This window comes from Aquila chrysaetos, chromosome 5 (genome assembly GCF_900496995.4).
Source record: "Aquila chrysaetos chrysaetos chromosome 5, bAquChr1.4, whole genome shotgun sequence".
In the NCBI taxonomy this organism is placed as follows: domain Eukaryota; kingdom Metazoa; phylum Chordata; class Aves; order Accipitriformes; family Accipitridae; genus Aquila; species Aquila chrysaetos.
Genome location: NC_044008.1, coordinates 37,704,776 through 37,726,838, shown reverse-complemented (window position 1 = coordinate 37,726,838; position 22,063 = coordinate 37,704,776). Strand labels below are relative to the sequence as shown.

Genomic DNA, 22,063 nt, shown 5'->3' with positions numbered 1-22,063 from the left:
AGAGCACCTCATGCCGTGTGGGACAGCCGTGGTCAGGGGCCAGAGCCGGGGCTGAGGGCAAGCACATGGGGATTTCCATGATTTATTTGGGAGCAGTTCCCTTGTGTCCACGAGGCCAGCACCTAAGGGTGCTGGCTGCAAGGTGCACGCAGCTGTCCATTATCATTGGAGCGGAGAAGACAAAACGCACAGGTCTCTGCCAGGGTTTCTTCTACCTTTGGGGCCAGGCCTTGCAGACCCTGGTGCTCCCAGGCCCTCAGCCCCAGAGCGGGCAGCTGCCTGCATGTTCCTAGGTTGTCCCCAGGCAGGACGTGTGGTTGTAGTGCCCGCAGCACTGTGTCAGGCATAGCACGCTCTCTGCTAGGCCGGCCCAGGCTCCTGTGAAGGAGACCGTCCCATTCGTGAGCACTGAGCTGGAATAGGAGAAGCATAGTCAGGATGAGCCCCACCACCTGGGTCCCCGGGCAGAGCCCTATGGCTCTGGGGTCCTTCGCACCCACCTGGCAAAGAGCTGCTTGCAGCATGTGTACATGGTGTAGCTGGTGGAGCTGAAGTTGGTGGTGCTGAGGAAGGTCACGCAGTCGCCCACCTCCGTTGGCACATGAAGGAGACCTGGGGGACAAGGTCTCCTGGTTGGGGCTCTTGAGGGACCATGCATGCAAATCCCATACCCCGAGCGTGCTTGCAAGTCCTGTACCCCAACGCTGCTCGCAAATCCCATACCCTGACTACGCTTGCTTTCAAATCCTGTACCTGGGACTGTGCTTGCAGGTCCCATGCGCCGTCCCACCTCGCCCCCTGAGACTCCTTGCAGTGCCCCAAAAGCTGCCCTTGAAATGTCCCCATCCCAGCCCAGATGAGGGTGGGGGGGCCCAGCACAGCTCTTGGGCTTGGGCAGCCCCTGGCAAAGCCATGAGGGGAGAGCAGAGGGTTTGGAGGCCCTGGCAGAGCCGTGGGGAGGACAGGCCAGCTGTCCCCATCCCTGCACCTGCATTTATAGGGGTCTTCAGCCCTTTGCCTGTCCCCCCCCCCCGGTTCTTTGTGGCTCCACTGGCCGTGGGCAGGGACCTACCTGCCAGGCAGGCATTGAGCATGGAGACGCAGCAGCCGGTGAGCAGGGCTCGCAGCACAACAGAGGCTAAGTCGCCCTTGCGCTGGGGTACCATGGAGGCTGTGGGTGCAAAGCAGAGACCAGGGCGAGTCAGATCCTTGCTCCGGCTCTACCCCCGGCTGGGGACAGATGGGGACGTGTCCCAGGTCCCCGGCTGGCTCTGCCACGTAGTGCCTTGCCCACCCCAACCCCTGGTGTCTGGGGGACATGGTGATCCCGGCCAGCACCCAGCGTGCTCTGTGCCTGTCCTGGCAGCGGTGGGTGCTGGCAGAGCACTGTGCCCACCTTGCACCCATGGGTGATCAACCAGAGCCCTCGGGGCTCTCAGCACTGGAATCTCTGCTCTCTGCCCCATGGCTGGATGGCACCTGGGCTTGTGGGACACGCACGTGCTCTTGCCCATGGGTGCAGTGCAAAATCGTCCCTATTGCCTCATGCAAATCCTCTTATCTGTGTGCTGGCAGAGACCGAACATGGAGGCTCGAGGGCAGCAAATTCCTCCTGCCCCTGCTGAGCCCTTGCTCCCTGAGCCCAGGATCCCCCTGCATCGTGCCCAGGCACCCAGGACATGGGTCGCACTCACCCAGGCCTCCCAGCATGATCCCAATGGAGCCGAGGTTGGCAAATCCGCAGAGTGCAAAGGTGGCGATGCGCTCAGCTCGCTCCTGGAGAGCACAGTGGCAGGGGGTGGTCACCTCTGCTCAGGAGCACCCCAGAGCACCCAGAGGTGAGCACCATGTCGTAGCTCCCAGCCCAGCCAGACATGATGGAGATAAGTCCCCCACCCCAATCCTTTCTCCTTCAGCTATTTTTGGGAGCGAGGATGCAGGGGGTAGGCAGCCTGCCCCTGGGAGAGGCTGGACTGGGGGGACGGGGCGCCCTGTAGCACCATGATCTGCCACACCAAGGAGCAGGATAAATGGGAAGGGGCTTCACTGGCTCCTTCAGGATGACCCTGTACCCAGCAGTTAGTGAACATGCAAGTCAACTTGGCCACAGGTGCCCTCCCACCCCTGACACCGTCATCCCCCTGCCTGCCCACCACCCATCTGTCTGGCCAGCTCCCATGCCCCATTTTGGCTGGCTCCATCCCTGCCCTGTGCCCAGCAGGGTGGCAGGTGCCCCTCACAGATATCCACTGCTTTCGGCTCCCGTCCCACTCCTCCAGGCCTGACAGACGGTTCTTCTTGTACGTGGCCAGGTGCTGGTATGCCACAAACTCGTTCAGGAAGATCTTGATCCCCAAGAGCTCGGCCACCAGCGGTGAGTCTGCCCAGTCAGCCCCCATGAGAAAGGCCACGGGCATGAAGACGTAGGAGCAGATCACCTGGGAAAAGCATCCCAGAAGGGAGCAACCCAGGGCTGACCATCTGCATAGCCCCCGGCTTGGACACCCACTGCCAGCATTTGCCAAACGCCCAGCAAGGGTCTCGGCAGCCTACTGAGGTGGTCAACAAAGGTGGGGATGGGTGGGGGATGCAAGGATCTGGCAGTCCAGACCATGGGGCTGCCCTTGGGGATACCTGGAAGGAGAGCCCCTCGATGTCTACCATCTCCCCAAACCAGCGCAGGGCAGAGTTGATGAACTCCAGCACCGCCAAGAAGGCAATGAGGTTGGCCGCAATGTTGGCCACGAGCCCCACGGAGGCAGCAGCCCCGTTGCTCGCAGCTTCCAGGATGTTCTGCTCTTGCCTGTGTGGAAAAAGACCCCAAGGGGGCTCATGTGGCCGGGCATCCCCTGTGCAAGGTCAGCTCTTGCTCCGTGGATGTCCGCACACCACAGGCTCTCCCAACCTCGGGCCACCTGCAATGTCCACTTGTGCCCCCAAATTGCCCCCATGGCTTGCCTGCACTGGCAGGACGCGTGCAGCCCCGCTCCACCATCTCTCTCCTCGCACTCACCCACTGGAGAGGCGGATGCTTGCTTTGCCCTTGAACTTGGACTCTTCCACTTCGGGGTAGACGAGTTTGGACATGGCAAGGGCGCAGGGCGCAGCCATCACGGAGGCTGCAATCAGTGATGCCGCATCTATCTGCAACATGCAGACCACGGGCTTAGGCACCTCCGTGCAAGGCTGCGCCCCATGACGTGCCGCCTCGGGGCAGCCTGGCACGTGGCTGGCATCAGCCTGCGATGCTCAGAGCAGTTCAGGGCTCTCCGTTTGCTCAGGGTGGGAAAAATGTTTTTCCTATCTCAACCAGCCATGGCACCTAGGGCAGCCCGCCTGGATGGAGGCATTGCTGGAGCTGCAGCGATCGCAGCCCCCGAGATGTTAATCTCTCCTGCTGTTTGATCTAATTGCGATGATTCTTGGCCCTTCCTTGTCCCTTTTTATCAGTATCAGAGCAATAAGTTGTGCAACATTGCGAACTTCTACCTCCTGACGAAGAGCCAAGCTCCCAGTCTCACTCCTGCCCTGCCCGCCAAGTGGCAACGCCTCATTTCTCTGAGCTTTCACCCTTGCCTCCTGTTTAAGGAGACTAATTAATGTTTAAATAGCAGGAGCTCAACCAGTAGGTTGAGGGGAAGGTTTATTCACCGTTACAGAGCACTGATGAGGCCACGTCTGGACACCGTGTCCAAGGCTGAGACACTGATGAACTGGAGAGGGCATCCCCAGGGGGGTCGGAGCACAGGGTCACCAAGGTGATGCTGGAAGAGGGGGGCTTGTTCGGCTGGGAAAAAAGAGGGCTGGGGGGGCTTGTAGTTGCTGTTCTCAACTACTTAAAAAGGTGTTGGAGGGAAGACACTGCTCAGAGATGCCCAGTGAAAGGGTGAGAAGCAACAGCACAGTTTCAGTGGGGAAATATTCCTTGGATATAAGGAAAAAAATTCTTCCCTGTGTCTGAGGCACCTGTGGAGTGGACCAGAGAGGTGGAGGGAGATCTCCTTCCATCGGGATGTTCACCACCAACCTGGACAAGGCCCTGGGCATCCCCCTGGGCTTTGCCATCACCTCATTTGGGCAGGAGGGTGGATCAGACACCCCCAGAGGGTCCTCTGAGGCTAAATTATCCCATGATTCAGTCAGATTTGCCCCACTCGCTGTGCAAGGACATGCAGTGAGGGTCCCATGGCAGTGCCTTCTATCTCGCAAGGCTCCGAGGTTCTGGCCAGGCCAACGAAGGTGAGGCTGGATGTGGAGGCACCCTGCCCTCATCCTGCTTATGGAAGGGGACCACAGGGCAACTGCTGGGGGTCTCCTCCCAGCCACAAGTCCAGGGCAGTTCTTGTGTGTCAGGATCCCATAGCGGGGAGCACGTGGCATACATCTGCTCATGCACTCACCCCAAAGGATATGTAGGCACCCATCACGCTGCCTGCAATGGTGGAAAAGCCACCAGTCATCACAGTGTGGATTTCTGAACGGGTCATGTCGGCAAGGTACGGGCGGATGAGCAGCGGGGCTTCAGTCTGCGAGAGAGAAAACCCCGTTGTCCTTGAGACAGGGCCACACAAGGCCACAGGTCCCCTGGGAAGGGAGGAGAAGACCCTTCCTCCAGGGCAGGCTCAGCTGCAAGGGCTGAAGAGCTGGATCTCCTGCCCAGGACCTTACCTGTCCCACAAAAATGTTCCCTGCCACACTCAGGGTCTCAGTGGGAGTGGTGCCCATCGAGACCTGAAGCAGCCAGGAGATCTGGGGAAAGACAAGGCCACCATGTTCACAAAGGCTCCTGGCACCCTGCCACCCCCCCCCCCCCCCCATAAAGCAGGGCACTGTTTGGCCCTCGGGCTGTACAGAGGTGATCTTGGGAAGTGCCCACAGACCAGGTAGCAACATCAGCTCCAGGGCTGGGCTTTCTCAGGAGGACATGCAAGAAAGAGGGGGTTTGTGTCTATTTTTTTAAGCAGGAACAATCACCCCAGATTAGTACTGTGCTGATTTTCCTGGGACATCCCTCAGCTGACCATAGTAGTCAGAGAACCCTCCAGGTTCCTCTCCTTTCCACCACCATCCCAGAGCCAGGTGTGAGGCCCTACCTTGACAATGAGCCACTGCATGATGCCGAGGTAGTAGAGGATGGACATCACACAACTGAAGAAAACAACGATGGGCAGAGCCTGCAGACAAGGCGCCAGGCCACAGTGTTGAAGGAGAGCTGAGCAACACATCTAAGCACACTTGGGGACCAAGCTACTCTGTCCCATGAGCTGGGCATGGCGTGGTATTGCATAGCCAGCCCATGCTATTGGGGTGCCACAACACTGGGTCAGGCTGGCAGGAGGGACAGGGACCAGTGCAAATCCCCCATGGCGCTGAGGAGGTCCATGGGTGGGTACAAAGCTAAGGGAGACCCACCCTTGAGCTGGTTGAGCTCTGCTGCAGCAAACCTGGCTGCGTTTAGCTCCCTGCTCTCCAGGACCCAGCGAGGCAGCCAGACCAGAAGAAAACCAGGCTCTGCCTCTCCCTCCCCATACCCCATTGCCCAAGCTGACCTGAAAGGCAAAGACTTCTTCAATCAGCGTATTCCCAAAGACAAAGCTGGAGCCAGCTGTGGTGTAGCCCAGAAAGAACTGCAAGTGGAGAAGTTACATGGTAGGATGGAGATCTCCATTAGCTCTTTCCCTGACATCTCACTTCTACCTAGCAGGGGTCTGTCCCCCCAGCCCCACAGCTCACTTTACCCCACCAGAGAATGACCCTCTGAAACCTAAGCTGAGGACACTGGTGGGCTGTCTCCAAGCCACAGGGCACTCCTCCATCCTGCAAGGGAGACCACACTGAAGGGTCTGGGCTGCTGCAGAAAACCAGGAAAGAGCTGTCTTTTCTCCAGTCCCAGACAAAAAACATTTGTGAGTGTGCAGTCCCTGCAGTTTCTCCACCCTGTGCCACCCTCTGCTCTTCTTGCTGATCCCAGGGAGGGCTACAAGGAGGGCGCAAGCGCGGGATGGGGTGAGCAGGTGCAATACCTGGATCTGGTCACCCAGCCACCGGAAAGCTTGGATGCCAGGGGTTGTTCGGAGGATGAGGAGTCCAAATAAAAACTCTATGCCAAGGCCCCAGAAAACAGCTCTCCAGGACACCTGTGGACCAAGAGCAGAACGGGGACTGAGATGTTAGCAAAGCCTACAAACTTCCCTTTCTGGCTTCCTGCCCCTTCGACAGCTGCACATGGCAAACACCATTCCACTGTACCCTGGGTGAGGGTCATGGGGATACTAATAAAAAAGTGTCACAGAAATGCACAAACATAGGTTGGTGAAAGAGGAAGAAGATGAGTTGGTAGGACTCAGGAACTGGCTGGTGGAACATTACATGCCAGGCTTACCCAGGAGGAGATGAGCACAGAGCCCTTCTGATGGCTTGACTGGTAGTACAGCCCCGCTAGATCAAAATTTCCTGTTCATTAACCCTTTGGATGGAAGTATTGCCCAAAATATTGAAGCAGGTTGGGTTGCAAGGCAGTGGGACTTCAATCACTTCTGCCCATGTCACCCAGGGTACCCGAAACTCAGGCCCACCCTCCACCCACAGGCACCTGAAGCTCAGGCATGGGTCTGGTGCTGGGTCTCTCTTGGTCTGACCCATTATGAGGGAGATGGTGGAAAACAGGATGGAGGCACCGTGGGGGAACCCTGGGTTGAGCAGTGGGAAGGAGAGCAGCGGGAAGGAGAGCAGTGGGAAGGAGAACAGTGAGGTGGCTTTGGGGCTCCATCCACCCAACCCGCTCGGTTCCCCAGGCTGTGCCCAGCTCTGCCCAGGAGCCCTGCTGGGCTTCTGCTTCCTCCAGGGAGCTCCGGCGATGGGCCGTCAGGGGATGCCAGTGGGAAGGAAGCACTTGTTCCCCAGTGCTGGGTGGCCTCGTCCTGCGAGGGGACCGATGGCCAAGCCACACCTGAAACACATACTGCGCCATGGTGCTTGGAGCAGGCAAACAGGAACAGCACCAAAAAGCAGAAGCCAGCTAATGAGATGAGCTGCTCTGGATTTCTGGAGGTGTCCAAAGCCAGCCATGTGATCAGGCCTCCCAGGAGGGCCACCCACAGCAGCCTGCAAAGGAAATCCCAGACTGTCATGGAGAGGATGTCCACGGGGGGAGAGCAGCTCACAAAGGGCAGGAGCTAATTCTGTGGGAGATGCCACCATAAGGTCCATGCATCTGAAGAAACCTGGGGCTTGGACACAAATGAGGGGTGTGAATAGCCATCACGCTACTGAAGTAGAGTGGCAAGCCGTTTCTGCCATGGCTTCTAAGTGGTCCCCGGGCTGGGCCATGCCTCATCTTCATGAGGTGCCTACATGGCACGAGGGCATGTGCCCAATGCCACCAGCTGTTGGTTGTGCTGCCAGGGCAGCCACGGGAGAGGGGACCCGGGCACTGGGAGGGATCTGGCCCTGCCTTTTCCTGACTCACCATTTCAGCCACGGCCAGGACTTTTGGAAGCATTTCCAAACAGGGCTGAGGAGCAGCATTACTTTTGCCCCACAGTGCTTCTTGAAGAGGCTCCAGCAGATGAAGAAGACAACCACAGCAGTCATGACAACCAAGGCAAGGGCTCGCTGGAAGTTGAGCCAACAGGCCGCAATAAAGTAGCACAGGTAGGCTGGAGAAGGCACATTGAGGGTCAGAAACATCAGGGCTGTAGGATCACGGACTCATAATACTAACCGGGGCCAACAATGAGGTTCATTTCTTCCAAATGTTCTTCCCTGGCCACCCTTGAGGCTCCCATCTGTGCACAAGGAGGACTTAGGGAGCACCACCCCAGCAGCCAGGCTCACTGGTGACAGCACTTCAGCTGTCTGCGGGCACATGGAGCGAGCAGAAGAGGCACAGCAAACCCTTTGGGTAGGTGGAGAAAGGGGAGGAGGACAGTGAGGTGCTGGTAGCTCTCATGGACATGAATGGTGAGGTGAGGAGTGGGCAGGCACTGGGGCTGGCGAGAGCGGATACAACCTTCACACGGGTGGCCATGCCCAGTGCTTGGAGGCTGGGGGCACGGCCAGCCAAAGGGATGTGGAGATGAGGGTCTCAGTGCCAGGAAGTCCTCACCTACTCCAAGGAGCCCCAGGACAACCATTCTCAACACCTTGGCATGAGCCTTGCAGAAGCGCTTTGCCTTGGATGCTGGCTGCAGGGCCTTCCTGGGGAGAGTCACATGCCAGAGACATGAGAGGTGCAGAAGATAGATCCTGAAGATCAACCCAACCCAACTCAATGGAGCCAGGTCATGACCACGCCTCCCAGAGGGTGCTTGCGGCAGCAGCACCGTGGTATAGGTGTGCTGTGGCCTCTAGCAGCTCTGCTGCCCGCTCCCAGGAGGAGTGAGCTGGCCTGTTATGGCAGGGGAGATCCCACCACAGACCCCAACACTCCTGGCACCATGAGTGGAGGCTTGGTCTCGGTGGCTGCTATGGGGACAGAGACCTGCCGCTGCCACCCTACAAAGCCATACAGAGCCATCAGGCACTGTCCCTGCTATGTGGTCAATACGACCCTTCTCTGCTCCCAGATCAGGTTTGGCCCCAGGAGAATCGCTGGCCCAAGGATTGCAGACTTGCTATGACCACTGGAAATACCCTACATACATGCATCTCCAGGGGTTATCCTACCTGCAGCAGGAGGAGAATCTCCCTTTCCCTTCTCTTCTCCTCTCCTCTTTGCTCTCACCACATGGACCATCACATTCATCATAGAGTCTCTCCTCCCCCTGGAAAACATCATTAGCTGGAGCACCCTGAGCAGCTCCTGTACCCCAGCGGGAGGGGAAGGGGGGACTTACCACGGAGCTGAAACCCGGGTTATCTGTGCCTTTCTCAAGGCTGTCCAGGGTTATCTTGTTTTCTTCCATGTCCAGAAGTGCTGCAGCTTCAATGCATTAGAGAAGCAGCACTGCGAGGGACCAACGCTGGCTGGGGAGAGAACAACAGAATCACCTCTGGGAAGGAGCAATGTCCAGCCCCCATTTTCAATTTTGGGTCTCCAAGAGGAGAATGCCCTTTGCAGTAGGTATGTAGAGCAGTTCCTGCACCAGCACATCCAGGGACCATTCCATGGGGTCCTCAAGCCATGGGGCTGGTGTGCTGACTTCCCTATTCTTCTGTAACTCTTGGAAGGTTTTTGCTCTTCCATGCTTCCAAGGAATTACAGGCGAGGATTAGATGCAGCAGGGAGAGCTGGTACTTCTCCTCCAAGTTGGTGGCAGTAGCTGCCAGCCTCTGTTAGCCCCTTTGCAAACGGGATTTTGCAAAAAATAAATGTAGCTGCATCCTTCATCGAGGGCTCTTGGTGCAACTGAGTAAGATAAGGAAGAAGGTCCTTTCATGTTGATAACTAGTACAGTGCAGGAGCAATGGGTAGGAATAAATGGTAGTTTGCATGGGGACTGGTCCTAACAGAGGATCATACTGGGAGAACTGGTCCAGCAAAGCCAGAAGAACCAGTGTTATGCCAGGGCAGGAACCCTTGTAGCATCCCATTTGGACACCCTCCCAGCTTCCTCTACCTGGAGAAGGATGAGGGAAGAGCAGAGACGTTGCAGAGAAGGCAGCTATTGACTGTAGGAGCACTTCTGTGTGAGGAGAGCGAGTAAGGAGATGTCCTTGCTTTGGATGAGAGCCGCAGAGGTTTGTGTGGAAAAGGTGGGGATAGCAGGGTCACAGCCTGCTCCCTGCAGTGTGAGAATTAGGATCCACTGAAGGGACCAACCCAGCCCCAAATGAAACGAGTGGAGGTGAGGAGTTTTGGAGAACACCCCCTCAACGTGGGACCCCACAGCAGCTGAAGGTGGCGGTGGGCTCTACGGGCCAGTGGAGCCACCGGGGGGACCACTGAGCTGTGCTGGCCCCCGGCACATCCCTGGGCTCGTGGTTCTTCGGCACCAGGGCAGGACCCAGGGCCACGGTCGGAACCCAGGTCCCCAGACATCCTCCAGGGCCTCCAGCACCCCCAGTGCTCCCCGGGGCTCAGGGACCCCTCACCAGGACCCTGGCAGGTATCAGGAGGACCACCAGGCCCACCGCTGTTTCAGGGACACAGCCCCGGGACCCCTCTGTGCTCAGGGACCCCTCCAGGACCTCCCAGGGCTCCAGGACCCCCCCCAGGGCTCCTGGCTCTCCCCATCCCTCCCAGGCTCAGTGCCTTCCAGGATCCCTGGGCTGATGCCACCCTCCACAGCCCCCCCCCCCCAGTGCCACCCCTTGCCACGTGGCTCATCTGCCTTTTGTTTTGGCGAAGCCTCGCTGGCTGCCCTCCCCTTTGGGGGGATGCGACTACACGGACAGGCAGCCAGCCAGTGGGGCAGCAGCCGGATGACCCCCACGTCCCCTCCTCACCCCATCGCGCCCCATGTCCTCAGGCCGTGCCTGTGCCCTCCCGTCCCCCGCGGACCCCCGCAGCCTCGTGGCGCAGCGCGGCCGCACGCCCCTCTGCCCTCCCCACTGTGTCCCCGCACCCCGTGCCGTCAAAGCCCCCCACCACGTCCTCACACCCCACGCCCTCACACCCCCCGTGGCCTCGTGCCCCACGGCTCCCCCCCCCTTGGCCCTGGTGCCCGCTGGCCCCTCATGCTCACCCACCAGCCCCGCCGGCTGCGCAGCTCCCGGCCCTGCGTCCCAGTTACCCATTAACAGCTCGGTCCAAAGAGCTGGGCTGGGCGCTGCGGGGTCCGGCCGCCCATGAGGGCGTGCAGGGGCGGCCACGCAGGGCACCGTGTTGCCCCTAAAAGGTTGCCCGAGGTACTTTCACACCCCGCCCGAGGCGAAACGAGCCTTGAGGGAAGTTACCAAAAGCAGAAATCCAACCTTTACCCCACTGTGGGAAATGCTTCCTGGGAAAAAGGCCGGGCAGATGTGGTCTCCAAAGCTGCCGCGGTGCAAAGTCACGTCACCCGGTACCTGAGCAGTGTGGGGCGGACGGGGCTGCAGCCAGCAAACATGCAGCCTGCCAGCGTCTCTTGGAAACCGTTTTTCCATGCAGGACAGTGGGATTTGCATCCCCACGTGCGCGCACTCAGCTGGTATCCCCCTGCATTTTTTTTTTTTTTTTTTTTTTTTTTTTTTTCTTGCACGGGGAGCGGTGAAGCCATGTGGCTCGTAGTGTGCCGACACCAGGGATTAGCAGGAATCGTTTCGGAGATGCGAGGCGTGCGTGGGAGGGCCGCCCCACGCCCCGCCAGCTCGGCGCCGTCAGCGCTAAGGGCCGCCGCGCCGCCGCGCCCCACCAGAGCCCCGGTAGCGCGCCGTGATCGTATAGTGGTTAGTACTCTGCGTTGTGGCCGCAGCAACCTCGGTTCGAATCCGAGTCACGGCATCGCCCCGGCGGTACCACGGCACACGGGCTCCGACATGTTTTTTTTTTTTTTTTTTTTCTTTAAAACTTCCTTCTCCGACGCCGTCGTTTCTCTAAACTTTTTTTTTTTAAATTTTATTTTAAATTTCCGTTGCGCCGTTACTCATCCCCCCGCTGCCCTGCAGAGTCCCCCGGGCTGGGCGGGCACTGCCCGGCGCCGCAGCAGCGCGCCCCGCCAGGACCCGGAAAGAAAAAAAAATAAAAGTGAAATATCAGCGCGACGTGGCAAAAGAATCAGGATTTAACGAGGCCGCCGGCGAGAGGAAAAAGGCCCAAAAGATGTCGGAGCCCGTGTGCCGTGGTACCGCCGGGGCGATGCCGTGACTCGGATTCGAACCGAGGTTGCTGCGGCCACAACGCAGAGTACTAACCACTATACGATCACGGCGCGCTACCGGGGCTCTGACGGGGCGCGGCGGCGCGGCGGCCCTTAGCGCTGACGGCGCTGAGCTGGCGGGGCGCGGCGCGGGGCGGGGCGCGGGGCGGGGCGGGCAGGTTGGCGCTCCGCCCCCGCTGCGACGTGGGGGGAGCGGCGGGTCCTTTCTCTCTCTCTCTCCCCCCCCCCCCCCCCCCCCCCCCGCCCCGCCGCGGGGTTGGGCTGTCTGCGCCTGCGCGGAGCTGGCGGCGGCGGTCGGGGGGGGGGCCCCGCGGGGCTCGGCCGCCCCGGGCCGCTCCGCGCCGCCCACGCCGGCCTGACCCCGACCCCGACCCTGACCCCAATCCCCGCTCCTCACCTCACCTCTAACCCCATCTCACCTCCTTCCCCGGCCCCGACCCCGAATCTAACCCTGCGGCTCACCCTAACCCTCACCCCGGCCGTGGTTTTAACCCCCTGTAACCCCACTCCTAACCCCGACCCCCCCTCTGGCCTTGGCCCAACTCCAGACTGTGATCCTGACTCTCTCCCTGCTTCCAGCTGTAACCCCGACCCTTCCCTCCCCCTGTCCCTCACCGTGTCCCTAACCCCGACCCCCCCAGCTGTAATCCCGTCTCTCCCCCCGGTGGGTGTTTTCGCAGGGAATAAAGTTTCTCTTTACCCCAGCATTAACAACAACTCGTCGCACCAGGGCGGTGCCTGCGGGGACAGAGAGGAAGATGAGGGACTAAGGATGAAATTGTCTTTGCGGCTCAAAAGAGCGGCAGGTATCAGCCTGTGCTGCCCTTCCTGTTTCTTCCTGGTGAAACACACATTAATAGTTAATGACTGTTTGCCGTCGCTGCTGCCGCTGATATTTACAGTGCTCCAAGTATTAAAGGCTCTTTTTTTCACAGATATGCAAAGAATTCAAAACGCCTGGCCTCAAAAGGATTTCTTTGTCTAAAATATTTTTAGAGCGATCACGGCACTTCAAGGCACTCGGATGGCCCAGATGACTCATACCTCTGTGCTGCGTCACAGGGAAGAGCTGGTCGCAGAAACCTCTGCTCCTGTGTGCACAACAAGCTCATCACTTGGCATCAGGTATATGCACCTCTGCGTGTTTCGCTTGTGTGCGAGGGGGTGCTCGAAGAGGCAGAGGTCTCCTGCAACCATGCTGCCCGTGTCGGGCAGGGGTATGTCCCGGCACCACATCCATCCTTGTAGATCTGCTGCAGCTGGTGAATCCTAAATCTAAAAGAGTCTTCCCGAGGCTTTGACAAACCAGAGGAAGGCCCTGTGCACCTTGATTAATCCGTGAAGCAATTACTCCTGCCACCCTGAGCTCATCTTGCTCGTATCCAACCAAAAAGAACTTGGAGTGGTGGAGGAAGACAGAACAGCCTTTTGGGTCCTCCCTTTGTCTATGCCCACCTCTTTCTTCCCCCATCCTCTTTGCTGTTGACTTGCCCTGCCTGGGCACTGGTGTGCATGCTGGTCCCTCGGCAATGGCTGGAACCTTTGCCATGGGAGATGCTCTCCACAACATCAAACCTGGCTGATCAGGAGATGGTGGAAGAGGGGCTCTTTGGTGGTATCTCTTAACGAGCTGGATGTCCGCGTGGTTTTTGGTACTGCCCTCCTGCCCCCGTGCTGCCCTTCTCCCTCCCTTCTCCGCCCTCCAAGGATCCCAGTCTGTCCCTCCCCATAGGGCTGCAGGGACACTGCTCTTGCGCATCTGTGGCCAACCCTGTCACCATCTGTGTCCTCATGCTGGACCTAAAGCGGGCGCAGCATCATTGGTGGGAGACACGTGTGTCTCCTCCCATGTCCAGTGAGTTTAACATGGTCATCAGCCCCTTGGCTGCAGCGTGGAGAGACATCTGACCACCCAGACATCTGCAGGACAGGGGAGCCATAAAAGTGGGGTCATCGCAACCTCTGAATCTCAAGGCATGAGCTTGTGGAGGGGAGAGGTCCTTGTGCTGCCCTGTGCCTGGCCTCTTGTGCCTTCCTCCACTCTGAGCTGGTGGTGTCGCAATGCCGCTGAGCTGGGCTGTATCACCGGTGAAAGGACAAGCCCAGCTCCACGCTGGCCTGCTCTCACGTACAGCCCTGGGCAATTGCTGTGTTGGGTCAGCGCAGCTGCGGTGGGGAAGAAGCACCCAAGGGACAAGGTGGGACGGTGTGGAGGTGTGGAGCACCTCTGGCAGGACATGCTGCCCATGCCTGGTGGGGACAGAGGACCTACAGCAATTGCACGCAGCGACCACGGGATTCCTCCTCAGGCACTTGCATGGGCAGGCCCCGTGAGGTTGGTGTCCACCATGGTCTTGATCCTGATTCTTGGCCTGGCATGGTGCAGGGCTCATATTTGCCTGCATGCGTGCCAGGCACTGCTGACACGGTGTGCATGTCACAGGCTCCTCGGTAGGCAGGGGGGCTCATGCTTTGGATGCTCAGCAGACGTTTCTGGAAGGGGGAGGCCAGCAGAATAACAATGATCTCAACTGCCAGAACGGGCATGACCGAGATAAACGCTGCAGCGATAAGGAGGAGTCGGCCAAACATCGAAGTGAGCAGGGAGGTGGCAAGTGGACACAGAGATAAGCGGCAGGGGCCTGGCGGGTGCAGAAAAGGAGGCGTAAAGCTGCTGCCACCCATCACTGGCGGTGGTGGTGGCCCCGTCCCAGCACAGCTTCCGACCCATGGGCTGCCCTCCCCAACAGGATTCGGATATGACCACTCCTAATGAAATCATGCCAGGTTGTCAGGGCCCCAACAGCCCTTGGCTGCGTGGTTTTTGTCCACAGGATGCTGCTGGTCTGCCCCGGATGGTTTGGACCTGCCAGGACATGTTCACGCAGCGTGGAGGAAAAGGGATGAGCTTGTGGGGGCATTGGGGGACCGTCTGTCTGCTGGGTGACCTGATCCCTTCAGGCTCTGCTCAGCACCTGGGCAGGACAGCTGCTCCAGGCAGGCTCCTCTGCTCTTCCCACCCTGCTCTGCCCCTCGGTGGCTTTTCTCCAAGCCCTCTGATGCCTGTGGGTTGCATTCAATGGGATTTTAAAGGTGCCTGCAATGTTGAAACACCGGTGCAGCCAGGCAGAGAGTGCTGCTGGGCCCAGACGTTGCCACTCCGTGGCACAAACATAAATCTTCTGGCTGGCACAGGGACAAGAGCAATTCATCACTGCATGGCTGTCTCAGCTGTTCTGCCCCTTGAGCGGCCTCTCCAGCTGTTCCCTCGCTGGGGCAGCCCCTGGCCTCCTTTCCCCATCTCAAGGAGGCAGATGGGAGACAGAGTGAGCCCCACCGCCTCCAAAAGAGGCCTCAGATCCCTGAAACAGCCCCAGGAGCAGCGCTGGTGTCCGGGAAGGTGGGACGGATGCCAGTGCTGTAAGGAGGTGTTCTGGGTTTTACTGGTGATAGAAAACTGTGCACTGATGCAGGCCAGCACTGTCATCTCTGGGTATTCAGAGGACATAAATTCAGCTTGCAATTTTCTCTCGTGCTGAAAGCCCACCTTCCTTCCTAAGGAAGTCAGAGTGACTCCACTGAGTTATACCGTCTAGCCTGATATCCCATATTCCCATACCCACAGGCACTGCTGGGCCAGTGCAGGATGCTGGAGCATGAGCAGGCCAGGGAAGTGTCGTGGGGCTGGGATAATTCTCAAGGTGGGATTTGGGAGCGAAGGACAGCGCATCCGAGCTCGGAGACAGTTGCAAGCAACCTGACACGGCTCTGTCCCCACCATCCACCTCCCCATCCTCTTCTAGCTCATGAGATATGTGCACCAAGGACTGAAGGAGAAGGACTCAAGCGTTTCTTGACATGAATGTTCAGCTGCGATGCTCTTGAGAGACTTTATGAGCCCAAAACAGTGCATGAGATGGTCTTGGTTCTTCTAAAGCCCAAGCTTCAAAGGATGTTTTCCAGTCTGCCAGTGCTATATAGGGCAGGCAAACAGGCTACAACAGACTGATTTTCTGCTTGGTTATGTTTTGGGATCCCCTTGCCTGGCTCCAGTGTTCAGAGATCAAGGAAAATGGTCCTCAAAACATATGGAGCAGGGATTCACCAAAGCTGTCCTGTCTGACCTCCAGGGAGCACAAAGCCTGGAGCAGCCTCTTGAGCCCTTTCCTTGTGGGTCCAGCATCCAGCTGAAGATGGGATGTGATAAAAGCATCCCAGGGGAGAGTCAGCCACCCGACAGCCCTATATAAATACTGCCACATGTCTGTGTGTGCCCTGCCTCATTCCAGCTGCCAGCCCGAGCTCTCACTCTGCCTTTGTCTGTGCCACGAGCAGGAGCCTCCTCCCGCAACAGGGATTTATAGCCTGCACACAGCCACCTCTTAACCCCTCTTCGTGATGCTGAGTGGGCAGAAAACAGGCAGCCACACGCTGCTAGGCAGTCTGCCTGGCCCTCACCTCTCCGCATCTTGCACTTCTCTCTGAATTCACCTTCATTTTCTGCATCCCAGCCCTTTCGGAGACACAGGGCTGGCTTGGTGGCAAAAGCAATTGTTCCCCTCTGTGTGGAGGGAATGGCCCCTGTTTTGCTCTTGCCTGCCGTGCCCATCTTCCTGATGGATGATGACAGCCCTATTAAGAGATATGAGGGGGATGCCAGAGGTGGTTCACACGCCCTAGGCAACGTAAGACTAGTGAGAGTCTGTCTGGAGAACGACTCAGCTGTGTGAGCATGGCCATTGCAGCTGGATTAATCAAACCCACCATTAAGACTTTCCTGGGGCACACAGGTCCCCTGCCAGCCCCACAGCACAGGCCTCCAACCGGCACGTTGCTCTGATTGAGCTGCAAATGCTCCAGCTCCTTAGTTTGCTCTGCCTCAGATCGATGAGTGCAGGCGGCTCCAATCAATTCCACTTTACCATTTGCTATCGAGTTCAGATCAGCGCTCTCCCAGCTGGTCCCACTTCCTTTGTTCATTCAGAGGAGGAATTCAGGCATCTTATCCCACCTGGACACTGCTGTGCCCTTGCAGGGTCAAGCCCCCTCGTAGGGGCAAATAATACTCTACGGATGCAGATGTTCCTCCCTGCCCTCCCCACTGAAGGGTCAGCAATGAAGGGGTTCAATCTGTGCTACGGCTGGAGCCCTGAAAGTGTCAACCTGGCTGGGCAGAGTGTGAAAGCGGGTGGCTGGATGAGGCCATGAGATTTGCAGGATATAATACAGCTGTTGCCACCAAGCCGGCATCTGTCATGAGGTTTCCCTGCCACGAGCCTGGTTTTGCTGGGGAAATACTGAAGGCAGCTGCAGAGAGCTCCTGTGGCTTGGCTCCCCTGTCCCCATGGGCACTGAGTGCAGCTTCAGCTCTCCAGGGCTTGAGCCCACGTGAAATGATTTTACAGAAAAAAAACGCTGAAGATTTTACATAGCGGCTGTTTGGAAATTTCCCTCAAACCCATACCTGGCATTTGTTGGTGAAAGAAGCGTTTCTCACCCTCTGGGTGTCAGTCCTGAAGTAATTTTTTTCTCGTATCTGTCACCCAGCTCTCTCGCTGGCCTGTTTCCAGGGTGCGGCGCCTGGATTTGTGGAAAGGAAGTTCCCCACAGTTCTCCACACCTCGTCAAGTGTTAATGAAATAACGGATCACACCAGAGAGCAGTCGTGACGCTCAGGGTCATGGATGTGCAGAGGGCTGTCAGCACTGGGAGCAGAGGCAGAAAAGGCGCTCGGCGTGGCTAAGGCAATGACCAATGTATCTGGCTCTGAGCTGGCAGATATCTGTCAGTGAGTTGTCGTCTCTTCTTTTGGTCAATTAGCATGGTTTCAATTATATTATCAACTGCATAATGATTTCTTTTGACAGAAAGGTTGGGAAGCTGCAAAAAGTGTCTGCAAGAATTTGCTCCATTTGGTAAACACACATGCTTTGGGCATATCCCGCATGTCTGGGCAGACAGCATCCGAGTGGCCTGAACGCACTTACAAAGTCTGGGTCTGCATCACGTGTGCAAGCGTTGATGCAGAAACGTCCTCGTATGTGATGCTTGGGAGGAGCAATGTGTCATATCATACATGGGACTTGGTGTGGGTCTGTGTTCTCCACGTTCCTCCTTGCTTTCCCCCAACTTATCGCATGTCTTTGGCCCTTGCCACCTCTGTGCAACTCATTGCAGCAGGCTGGGGTGAGAGGGGGCTGCCGAGCATCTTGTGCAGAGCATCCCTTCCATGCCACCCTGCTCCCTGCCTTCCCCAGGGCACCTGGCAGTGGGCTGGGATGGGTGGGCACAGCCGCTCCGTACCATTTCCTTCCAGCCTGATGGGAGCTGCGATATCTGGAAGGGATGAAGGAAACTTGCAGGCTCCTAAGTGCTATGGAGCAACTGGTGGGGGATGTGCTTGGTGTGCGGACAAGGGGCTGCTGGAAGAGGGATGCTTCCAGCCTGGGAATGGCTTGCCAAATGAAAGCATGCTGCCTGTGTGATATGTCTGGGAGCAGGAGCCCCATGCACATGGGCAGCTGCTGTGGCGAGAGCAGCCCAACTCACCCACTGCCCAGTCTTTGACGGTCTCCTGGTGCAAATGTGCAGCAACATTTCCCCTGGACATGATCCCTGCCTCCAAATATTTGCAAGGCTCCTTGTGCCAGTCTTTGTATCTTGTGGTGCTTGATGGATTTCCTTCTGTGGATTTGTCCAGTCTTGTTCCTAAACCACGTAGCATCTGCAATGGCCGGTGGCAGGGAGGGCTGCTGTGCATTGAGTCACCTCCTTGTGTTTATCCCTGATCTACCAGTCTCTCCCCACCCTCCCCCAGCTGCACAGATCTCTGCCCTGTGACCCCAGTTGTCTCTTTTCCATGCCAAAGAGCCCTGGTCCATCACGCACCCCCATGTGCAGAAACCTTTGATCATCCCGTCGCCTTTCTCTGTGCATTTTCCAGCTCCGCTGTATCCTCGGGATGGCGGGGGGGGGGGCGGCCAGGAATGCACACAGGCCGGGACTGACCAGGGAATAGTGGCACCTCTGATATCATCTCTACCTTTTCCTAACTCTTCCTATCAGTTTTGATGGAGAGGTTTTGCAGTTTTGACCTCTGCTGGGTGCTGAGGGGACATTTTCATGGACTGTCAGAGCTCCCGGTCTCAGAGCCCATCACTTTAGATGTGAGGCTGGGCTTGGTTTCCCCATGTGTGTCACTTCCCTGATGCTGGCTTTTGTTTCGTTTTATTGCCAAGTTGCTCAGCCTCTGAAAGTCCTCCTGCAATTCTTAGCATTCATCTGCAGTATCCAGAGTAATTCAATATTATTAGCAGATTTTGTCACTAATCTACTGATCTCATCTCATCAAAGGATGTGCTTGTAGAAATACAGGTGACCTCTCTCAGCTGGATCACCCTCGGGTACCTGCTGGCTCTTTCCAAGAAAGCCACTAGCTTTGGAAAAAAGACATTCACTTTAACAGAGCTGTGTCAACTCTTTCCCGATATGTCATATTTATCCATCTGTCCCCTAACGATGCCAGTTTCCTACTCCTTATGCCAATTTTTGTTCATTTGCAGAGAACAGATGTGTCATTTATCAGTCTGGGGCTCCCTGGCTGCCTCCTGGGAAGCATTTTTGGTGCCACCTTCCAGTCCTTACGTCCCCTGATGTACCCAGACCTCAGGGAAGGTTGGGGTGTCACCCAGCAGATGTGTCATCCTCCTGGTCCCTGCTGCGCTGCACAACAGGGCTTATGTAGGGTGCTCCTGAGGAGGGAAGGGGCTGGAGTCACCACAGACATTTCTAAGCTCCTGGGGATGGCTCTTATTTGAAGTTGTGCAAGAAGTACTTGGAGATTCAAGGGGCTGCATGCTTCCCTGCAAGCCAGGAGAGATGCTGGCGTCATGGGTAGCAGCCGACCCAGTGCCTGACTCAAGTGACACGTTGGCAAGTGTGAAATGCTAAATTCAGCCCCCACATCACCTGTGGGTGAATCATCTTCCCAGCACCTCCTCCAGAGCATGCAGGAGCAGAGACCTCCTCCTCTGAGTCACCAAAAGCTGCTGCCTGGGGGACGCTGGGCTGTGTCCACACCACCCAGGGTTAAACTGGAGGGGAAGGTTTACTGGGAAGATGTGGCCTGAGCCCTCCGAGCCCCAGGGCAGGTCCCGTGTCCTGTTCTTGGCCCGGCTGCCAAACAGGGCTCCTGTCCCCAGCTGTGGGAGAGCACAAGAAGCGCTCAGGGTAGCTGAAGCGGCTCCTCACACCCAGGACATACACGCACACAGCTCTCCGCAGGGCTGGCAGGAGCCCGGAAGACGTTGCCTGGCTTTTTCTTCCTGGTGCGTGCTCTGACCTGCCTGGGAAGTGTTTACCCAGGTGAGCAGCTATTGCTGCCTTTGGTGAGGGGAAGGGCTGTGCTGTGAGCTCCAGCCCAGAGACGACAGAGAAGAGCTCCTGGACACTCCAGAGATGGAGAAGAGAGTAGGAGCAGAGCTCCCGGTGCAGGGGTCCAGCCCTGGGTCCTTGCAGCCCACTGCAGAAGGCCTCCTGTCTCCCCTATTCCCACGGTCCCTAAGAGTGAGCCAAAAATCACTTCTCTGCAGCCATGGGTTGTTCTCCCGACGGACAACTGTGTGTGCGGCGGCTCCACCGCCATCCTTCCCTCCTTTCTGGGGGCTCTGTGGGCTGCGGGCAGCACGAGCAGCCGGCAGTCCTCAGGGCTGTGCATCCCGCCGGGGGGGGGGGGGGGTGTGTGTGTGGTGTGTGTGTGTGTGTGCTTCCCGCCACGGCTGCGTGAGAGAACAGCCGAAATGTGGAGTCTGGCACACAAGTGGCGCAGCGTGTGCTCCCTGATCCTCTCCCGTCTGCCAGTCCCACCCCGTGTCCCCCGCCAGTCCCTACACGAGTGATGCTAGGTGACAGCCATCTGCCACGGCGATCCGCCGGGCCGCGGCGACTCGCAGGCAGAGTGGCATCGCGGCCACAGTTGTGGTATCGGGGCCAGCCTCTACGGTGCGGGCATCACCCAGGTCCCAATGTGCATCAGATATGAGGGACGTAAACAGTTGGGGATTGGAGCAACACCAGCTGCAGCGTGAGACGCAGATGGAGCTTAGCTTTGGCGGTGCGAATGCAGAAATCTGTCGCTGCTTCTTCAAACCTGAAACGAACTGCTGTGAATGGAGGGATGTCGCTAGTGTCTCATCACGACTGCAGAAAAAATATGAGCAGCCCATGCCTGTGTTGAGCCACGCGGCGAGTACAGAGCTCATTTGGCCTCCTTCTGGAACCCCCTTCAGAGCTCCCCAAGCACAAAGAAGTCTCCTGAGGCGGGCTCCCACCCCAGCTATGTTCTCCTCACCCTGCTGCCCCGCGTTGCTCTCTGGGTGGTTTGGCCCAGGGGAAGCTCAAATCTGAGGGCTCAGGTGGGTCCAGGGATGATTTTCTTGATGCCCCTCCAGGCTCTGCTGAAGCCTCAGGTGAGAAGGGAATGCCCCACGGGGCACAGATGAGAGAATGGGGCTACACTGGGCCAGGTGCCCACCTGCCAAAAGGCCACAGAGGAATTTGGAAGAGAAACAGGCCCAGCAAATGGTGAGGAGGTGCTGGAGTCCTAGGTAGGCTCAGACCACAGACCCTCTTTTGATCCCCAGCATGGCCCTGGTGCAGATGCCTCTCCAAGGAGGGAGCAATGGGAGGAATGTGACAGGAAGGACCTCTGCAATTCCTCTGCTATGGTAGTATTTTTAAATAAAAACCACCACCATAAGCTAGATCCCTCCTCGGTCACCTCTCAGGAGATGCCAAGCATGTGTTTTCCAGGCCCGAGGATTTAACAAGAGCCATCTCTAGCAGATGTTACTGAACATCCTCCTTGGTTACAGAGGGTGGAAATACTCTCAATCTCATGTGCCATCAGCCCTGCATCCTGCTTCCTTCCAAATGCCAGACAGACAGATTTATTGAGAACCTCTGTCTTTTCTGCATTTTAATAACAATCTCATCATCCCCATCTGCTGGGATTGAGGTCTGCTGCTAGACCTCAAACACTGCCTTGTATTCGCACTATTCCTGGCAGACGCTTTTTCTTCTCCTGATGCCTTTTCTGCCTTGCATTCCCTACGCTCTGAAATTTCCAATCTTGGTTTCTGGGTGCCATGGCTGTCTTCTCCCTAGGGAGGAAGCTCCCTTGATGTCCGGTTGGACCTGGGGGATCTGGCTGGGTTTCTTGGGCAGGAGCATGCAGTGTGCACGTACTCAATAAATCAACAAATCTGGGACTCGGTGGGCTCACTGGGCACACATGCGGCATGTGCCGTGCCAGGCTGGCACAG

General features: G+C 57.5%; 1 protein-coding gene and 2 non-coding genes across 7 annotated transcripts; 1 reads left to right on the top strand and 2 right to left on the bottom strand.

Annotated features, from left to right (window-relative positions):
* Nucleotides 1–66: 66 nt before the first annotated feature.
* Nucleotides 67–10,717, bottom strand: LOC115342226 (sodium/nucleoside cotransporter 2-like). 5 transcript variants are annotated; one of them, XM_030016247.2, is made up of 18 exons: nt 10,633–10,717; nt 8,838–8,967; nt 8,668–8,765; nt 8,108–8,199; nt 7,469–7,658; nt 6,963–7,104; nt 6,024–6,137; nt 5,550–5,627; nt 5,094–5,174; nt 4,669–4,749; nt 4,401–4,526; nt 3,014–3,144; nt 2,635–2,803; nt 2,241–2,438; nt 1,695–1,776; nt 1,073–1,171; nt 501–612; nt 67–413 (listed from the first exon to the last, which is right to left on the bottom strand). In XM_030016247.2, the coding sequence occupies exons 2-18, from the start codon at nt 8,904–8,906 to the stop codon at nt 290–292; spliced, it is 1,986 nt and encodes a 661-aa protein (XP_029872107.1). In that variant the 5' UTR covers nt 8,907–8,967; nt 10,633–10,717; the 3' UTR covers nt 67–289. The 5 variants fall into 5 exon arrangements, with proteins under 5 accessions (XP_029872107.1, XP_029872105.1, XP_029872109.1 ...); XM_030016245.2 differs by having other exon boundaries at nt 8,838–9,725; nt 10,633–10,656; XM_030016249.2 differs by having other exon boundaries at nt 10,629–10,653.
* A 576-nt stretch (nt 10,718–11,293) lies between these two features.
* Nucleotides 11,294–11,365, top strand: TRNAH-GUG. The gene has a single exon. It is a non-coding gene; the product is annotated as a tRNA-His (tRNA).
* A 355-nt stretch (nt 11,366–11,720) lies between these two features.
* Nucleotides 11,721–11,792, bottom strand: TRNAH-GUG. Its single transcript has one exon. It is a non-coding gene; the product is annotated as a tRNA-His (tRNA).
* Between the last annotated feature and the right edge of the window lie 10,271 nt (nt 11,793–22,063).

What these genes read in the sequence shown, in the direction of transcription:
- LOC115342226 (XM_030016247.2), bottom strand. Translation starts at nt 8,906, where the DNA reads ATGGAAGAAAACAAGATAACCCTGGACAGCCTTGAGAAAGGCACAGAT. An exon ending in TCCTGGCCGTGGCTGAAATG is followed by an intron (nt 7,105 to 7,468) that starts GTGAGTCAGGAA and finishes TTTCCTTTGCAG; the next exon opens with GCTGCTGTGGGTGGCCCTCC. An exon ending in AAGAAGTCTTTGCCTTTCAG is followed by an intron (nt 5,175 to 5,549) that starts GTCAGCTTGGGC and finishes CCTTGTCTGCAG; the next exon opens with GCTCTGCCCATCGTTGTTTT.